The sequence below is a fragment of the Cariama cristata genome, unplaced genomic scaffold (genome assembly GCF_000690535.1).
Source record: "Cariama cristata isolate BGI_N322 unplaced genomic scaffold, ASM69053v1 scaffold1428, whole genome shotgun sequence".
Lineage (NCBI taxonomy): Eukaryota > Metazoa > Chordata > Aves > Cariamiformes > Cariamidae > Cariama > Cariama cristata.
In genome coordinates this window covers 18,745-25,758 of record NW_009629230.1, presented here as the reverse complement: position 1 = coordinate 25,758, position 7,014 = coordinate 18,745, and the positions used below count along the sequence as shown (strand labels likewise).

Sequence of the window (7,014 nt, the reverse complement as noted above, 5' to 3'; positions counted from 1 at the left end):
TAGGGGCTGCATTTACCAGTTCTTTATAGGCCTCCTGCAGCAACAGGCGCGCTGGTCCAACTGTTCATCCTCCCTCAGCAACGGGAGAGCAGTAAGAAAAGCTACTGGACCCCCATTGTATTCTTGCAGGTTTCAATCAAGCATCACTGGATTTCTTCCCTCAACTTCTTGTTGGGACAGTATCTGCTGGTGACTTTCCGTTGCTGCTTTTCTTCCTCTAGAGGATCAAAATCCAATTTGGTACTTAAATGACTTTGTTCCACTCCACTGGTCTGCGCCTGGTTTAAAAATCTTCCAGGAGTACTGCTTGTCCTTCCTGCAAATTCAGACTTTGCTCTTCTCCTATGAACAAACAAATGGAAATCCCAACTCCTCCCCACATCCCCCTTCCAAAAATACAATATAACCGTGATCATTCGTATCAGAATTATTTAGCCGTCTCCAGTCTTAGTACAGCTTTTGTTGAGAAAACTGTAGCTTATACGACTCTGAAGTGTTTATTAGAAAGCTTTCAAAAAAAGAGATCTTCGGTTCAGGAAAAGAAAAAGTGTTCAGTTTAGCAAATACAGATGTTCACAGCACAGAGACTGAAGTGGTTAAAAATGATCCTAAGGAGCAAGTAGCTCACAGAGTTAGCAAAAAAATTAACTTTTTCCTTTCTTTTACAGAAAAACACTAATAGCTGCTCTGGTTTCCATACTTAGTAAGACAGAATTTTATGTTCTTGGTTTTGTATGTTCTTTTTTTTTTTTTCTCTATTGCTCCACACAGGTTTTGATTAGTGCTTCTCCTTGGCTACAAGTGCTTCACTTTGAAATACAAAGCTCTTTTAAAAAAAAAAAAAAAAAACAAAACAAAAAAACCCCAAAAAACCCCCAAACCCCCAACACCACATCACTGGAGGGAAAATGGGAAGTGATACAGTGCAGCTGCAGCAATCTGGTTCTGCTGTTGTCCTCCCCCATCCCCAAATCCTCTGCATAATTTCAATCTTTAGTCGATGAACCTTTGGCAGGCCTTCTTCCATCGGCAGGCAGTACACCACATATCTCTGTTCTCCATCCCATAGACCTTCCGACACTTTTTCCCCTCCCCTCTAGGCTTCCTGTCAGAGAGAAAGGGAAGCTTGTTAACGAGACGCTTGCATAGCTTTGCTTTACCACCAGATCAGGACAACAACCGCAACGGAGTGCAGCAGGCAGAGAAACCCCCCCGGCGTTTCAAAGGGATCTGGGTTGTTTTCGAGCTGACGAAGCAGACAGACACACGGCCGTGACTCCACAGCTCTGAGGGACTGGTCCTTCTCCTCACCTGGCTTCTACAGCCTCTGCAGCAGCTGCCGAACCTCCTCCTCTGCTCCAGGGATGATCCCAGGAACATACAGCCCTGACTTCAGCCAGCGACTAAACCCGGCCTAGACAAATGGTACTTCAGGCACATTAAGTGCCAAGCCGTAACGGACAGTCACACCTCTGGCACAACACAGCCCAGGTCACGTCAGGCAGAAGTCCTCTTTGCTGCAGAGCTGTGGGGCGAGTCTTTTGCATAGCTCTGAGCAGCAGACCTTGACTACCAGCAGGTAGCAACTACGCAAGAGGGGAAGAGCTACCAGCTCCTAAGCTGCCAGTCCTTCCCGCATGGTTTGCTCTGAGCTCACTGACTGAAAAACAACAAAGTGATTGAAAACAAAGTTTTAACCCTTGCCCTCATTTGCGGCAGGTTCACGTGTGCTCCTTCTCTGCCATCCCCAAAGTCAGCAAGGCAGGCAGTATCTGTGTAACGACTGTCATCTTATAACCACACTCCAAAGTTCTCAAGTTTAGAAAATGATCAAAGCAACTGTTAAAATGGAATTTTTTCTATTCGGCTCATAGCAACCCAGCAACTCTGAGGAGCCATGCTACAACAAGTAACCCAATGCTTGCTACAGCAGTGCCATCTGTCCTGCCATCTTTAAATCAAATAACCGTACAGACAGAATTGTTTAATACCTGCATTACATGCTGCATGGCACACAGGGGGATCGCCTGGTGATTCCTCTCTTGCATAGCTATACCTTTTTTGATTACTGAACATTCATTAATGGGCACAATCCGTGAACTGGGAAGATCCTAAGTTTGGTTTGTAGCATATGCAATCATCTGAGAGTCGTGAAAAAAATGAAAAGCATGAAATCTTCCTTTCGTCTCGTTTTAGGGTACAGGTCACCTTTAGGAGTGCGAGAAGTACGGAGTTTCTTTACTGTAAGAAATTTAGTGCCACAGTTTGATTTTTTAACATAACTTTTTGAATACTTTTAAAGTAGACTCCAGTCAAACATCAGTTCACTTTAATGGAAGTGAATGTAGCTTACGTCTAGGAAGACAAGGCATAAAAAGCTTTGCTTTGATCTAATTTATTGTAAGATATGGTTTCTTATAATTCAACTGAAGCCAAATACTATAGTGACTGAACGGTGACGAACAGCCTAGCCTTTCAGGGAAAAAAGCAAAGCCACCTAATTAAGCTTAGGATGCTTCAGCTGGAACAGTGAATCTGGGCAGCATTGCTTTACAGGGCAACGTAGATCTGCATCTGAACTCCAGACATGCCTGGCGTAAAGCCTGCAGTTTTGCTTCGCGGTCTGCCTTTTTCATTTCACAGCAACTCACTGCTCCCCCGAACTTTACCTTTGATGGTAATGAAAAGCAAAATAGGTCCAGGACGCTTACTCCGAAGCGTTCTAGTAAGAAACTGCCTGACAAGTGCAATCACGGTTGGTGGTGTGGTTTTTCTGTTTCTTTGGCCGCTGACATCTTATTTACTAAATGCCCTCCAGGTTCTGAGGCTGCTGGTCTGTCAGCAGGAGCTAATGGTCCCGTACCTCAAGCCAAATGCTACTCTAGGCGGTGATGAAAGAACTGTGTGGGACTGTTTCTGCTCTCCACTCCCTGCAGGACGATTATGAGTTGGTGAGACCTGTCAATACAGACAAAGAAGCTGCTTATGAAGAACATACACATGCAAATGCAGTATAAACACTTTTCCCAGAAAATGCAATTCATGACGCACGGTGGCAAGGATACCCAGGAAAGGCTACTATATAACATATAAACGTAAGTTGTAGGTCTGTTTAGCAAGATGTCCATTTAGCATTGGGTACATTGTATTAGCTCCATTTTGTTTCCCTGTACTTCCAGTCATCGAAAGAGAGCAAACCAGAACACAGATCAGCATCATTGCAGGTTTTTGGAAATACAGAAAATGCATTCATTCTTATTTAAGAGCTCTGAATAGCTCTTACGAAACCTCTCTCCAATTTAAGCAGATAAAATAACTGGGAAAATAAACTCCGGCCTCTGCTGCGATCAATCCCAATAACCCCCTGTGAAATAAAGGGATTTCAGGTGTTGCTCCCATCTGTGCCTTGGCACTCTTTGTGGAGAGACAGCCTCAGAGAAGGGGCTTTGCCGCAGGGCCCTCAAGGCCTTAATGGGAGCGCAAGGCAGCCCTTCTGATCGAGGCTGCTAACACGATGTACTGGATTCTTTCCTTCATTCCGCACCATAACCCTTCCCAGCAGGTGTCCTCCTTTGTGAATGTTCCCGAGTGAACGGTGTAGTTTGGTCTTCTGAGACTTTCCAAATAATCCTCCTATGTGAGCCTGGGGGTTGGCAACATTATTTGAATAACTACATGGCATAAAGCTTGGCCTTAAATAATTCTTAAGTTATTAACTGCTACGGTCTTACTTTGCTCCTGGGTGAAGGTCACAGCCACGTTACATCTAAAACACCAGAAAAAAATTTACAAACGCTCATTTTTTGTTACGTACAGAACATAGCAAGCTTCATTTGGGCATCTGGTGCACGAGGTCACTCCTTCCTGCAGCCAGGAGCTGCAGATAATTGTCACAGTTCCCTGCATTGCTAGGACTTTTCACCCCTGCCCTTCTGAAGTCTCGTAATATCTGGAAGACTGGGAACTGACCTGACTTGAAGACAGTTACTGAATGTGCTTTGATTTTTGATATAAAGTCTATTTTACAGCTACTCCACAGTAGCAAAGAACTAACTAATACTTGTAACACAGTGCAGACCCTCTTTCAACTCTTACTCTTGGCTGGTAACTACAGAAATTTCTGATTTAACTGCATGTGCAGCTCACACTCTCAGCAAATTTAGACCATTACCGATACATGAACTATATCTCCAAAACTTGAAAGAAATTTCCTCTCTCTCTGCCTGCTTAGCATAAGTCATGTTTTATACATCCAGAGACCACACACTAGCTCCTTCTGTCTTATCACTCCAGAATAAAGGGCAGCTTGCTGTCTACTACTCTTTTTTCCTATCTTTTATCAACCACTTCTTTTGTTTTACCTAAGAATGATTGAAACACTGAAGATAAAATGCAAAGCAGCAACACTCTTCTAGTCTTTGGCATTTACCACACACGCCTTGGTTCTCCAGTCATTACCAGCAACCAGAGATGATCAGCCGATTCTGCTAAGGTTCTTGAACATTTTAAAAAACAGAAATTTTTTCTGTCTACCACCGCTAACTGATAGTCAACATATTCCTTGGTTATCGTTGAACACAAAAGTACTTTGATGGCCTGCTATGTTATAAGCAATTATCCTGATTGCTTCCAAACACAGAACAGGCTTGAGCAGTAATTGCGGCATGCAGACCGCGTTTCCCCTCACGTTCTCCAGAGACGGTCTCGGCGTGATGTTTTCCACAGATTGGCATATCAAGGCAGCTAAACTGCACTGAAGTTGAGCTTCAGTGTATTTTGATATGCTTTGCAGCAGGTCTAAGCAACGCCAGTTAGCTGTACTCCTTTGCAGGCAACACTAAGAGCAGATTAAGAGGAGGGCCTGAGAAGGCAATCCTTGCCCTTGGAGGCTTTTCATGTTTGAAGTGCTGTCTAATACAGAGAATTAATATGAAACGATAGTGTTTGTTTGAAGCGAGGACCTGGAGTTTCCAGTTACATCTCCTGGGGCAAACTGTGGTTACAGAGAAGATTTGTGATCTCTAAACATCAGATAATCAAACTTAAAGTATCTTCTCTCCTGTTCAACCTTGTTGGGTCTTATGAGCAGGCAGGCAAAAATCAGTATCACAGAGCAGAGATCACACTGGCGTTCAGGAAGACTTTTATCCTACATTACATAAATGTGGAACTATATGGTCATTACGTTAAGTCCTCCAGTACCAAGAGATACTCACTGCTGCTCATCCCACTTGCGTCATTTAATTCGTCCTCCTTGTACATCCCCACGCTCTGCCTCATTTTTTCTCCTAGTTCAGTCCCAAGTGGCAGAGCAAACATGAACTTGTCCTTTCTGCTTCATGCAGACAACTGCACCTAGCAATGACTTGTAGCTGTGCCAACACTCAACCTCCTCTTGCATCTGCGAAGTTATCTTGGGAAAATGGTAAGAAAATGTGTATTTCGCATATGCTTTGGGAATCTAACCTATGCATGATTCAGAGCACAAAGTATAAGGACTTTGGAGGTTCCCCTAATTCTCCTCCTTTCTAACTACAAGACTTCTAGATAAATGCCTACAGTTCGATGCTGTGAATACCCCGGAGCCTAAAGCAGCCACATACTGAACCCCAACGGATCCAGCTATACGTACGACTTGTTCCAAGGTCCTCAGGAACTTGCTGATAAACACACTCACGTTCACAAAGGCCTTTCGGTGCTGCTCTGCTAAAGACTGCCCGAAAGCGAGGACTTAACGCAAGTCACGACGTCTGTCTGAACAGCCCAGTTCCCAGGACAGTAAGCAGGAAGTACTCAGTGTCATCGAAATTCAACGTCCCCAGGAATGAATCGGGAAACACCAAAGGTAGGTGTCAAACCCCCCCCCAAAAGTATACTGTTTTGAAATTTCATCTCTCTCGTAAAAGTAATGGTTTGGACTTACCCTCTGAAGTTCCCTTGGGTGCTACAGACATGCTCTAACCTGAAGGACCATGTACGTATACAACTGCGTGAGTTTATAGTATGCTGGCTCTGTCACATAGTCTGGGCTTAAATAAACCTCATACGAGATGGAGAAAGTCCCCTATACTATAGCTTTCCTAAAGTAGTTATACTCAGTGTAAGGGTGGGAACTGACAGAGCCCTGTTTTTATAAGGCAGTATCTAATTTGCTTTGAAACGGGAGAAATGAAACTTCAATTTAATAAACATTTATTTAACATTACTTTGCATTTGCAGCCTCACTTACTGCACGTAATTTTCCACTGCAGGCAGGCAGCGTTTGTAATCTATAAATGATCTCACTGATGACAGAATAGTCAAATGTGTGCAAACCTAGAAGGTTTTTTTTCTTTTTTTTTGTTTGCTGTTTTTTTTTTTCTGCTAAACAGCCCTATAAATGTTGTTAGGCAGAGATACAAAGGCAGTTCATACGGTTCTCTGAGCAGTTTATAATTCTGCCATCATCACTGCCTCCCCAGGTTTTTGTATTGGGATTGTTTTTAAATTATACTTAAATCATTGGCATCTCCGTACAATTCTCAGAAAGTGATTTGGTGTTTCTAAAATTCTTTGGAGAACTCTCAACTCTACAGCCACAGATCAACGTTGTCACTCGAACAAGTAAACTCAACGCATACGTGTCTAATCCTGTCCTCTTAAGTGTCTGATTTACCATGTGGCTAATTGCATTTTTAGATTCCCAACGCTCCTGGCACCAATTTCTGCTACTCCACAAAAGGAGCCAGTTTCGTAATTACTCCGTATCAACCCCATTGTTGGGAAATCAAATTCTCCGGGAACTTTATGGATAGCACGCTTCGTCAAGGCACTCTTGTTGAAATTACTGCCAGCATGATGTCTTTCACTGTTAGTTGTTCCTTGATGGAATTTAATAAATATTCATTGGCAGAGTGCAGTGTAATTGATTCAGCCGCTTTCATTTTTTATCAGCCCTACAGGATGCCACAGCCTCTGCAGAAAACCTCCAAGATTTGCCAAAGGTTGACAGTAAGAAGCTTTGGAGATTCACTT

The 7,014-nt window shown here is 43.3% G+C and overlaps 1 protein-coding gene across 1 annotated transcript in view; it reads right to left on the bottom strand.

Annotated features, from left to right (window-relative positions):
* Positions 1–714: 714 nt before the first annotated feature.
* The window catches only part of ZNF704 (zinc finger protein 704), a gene marked incomplete at its 5' end in the record, with an annotated part of 23,409 nt that continues 17,109 nt past the window's right edge, over positions 715–7,014 (bottom strand). The window contains 2 exons of the mRNA XM_009705072.1: positions 715–1,105; positions 2,864–2,958. Coding sequence (XP_009703374.1) covers positions 994–1,105; positions 2,864–2,958 — 207 coding nt within the window. The remainder of the gene's footprint in view (positions 1,106–2,863; positions 2,959–7,014) is intronic.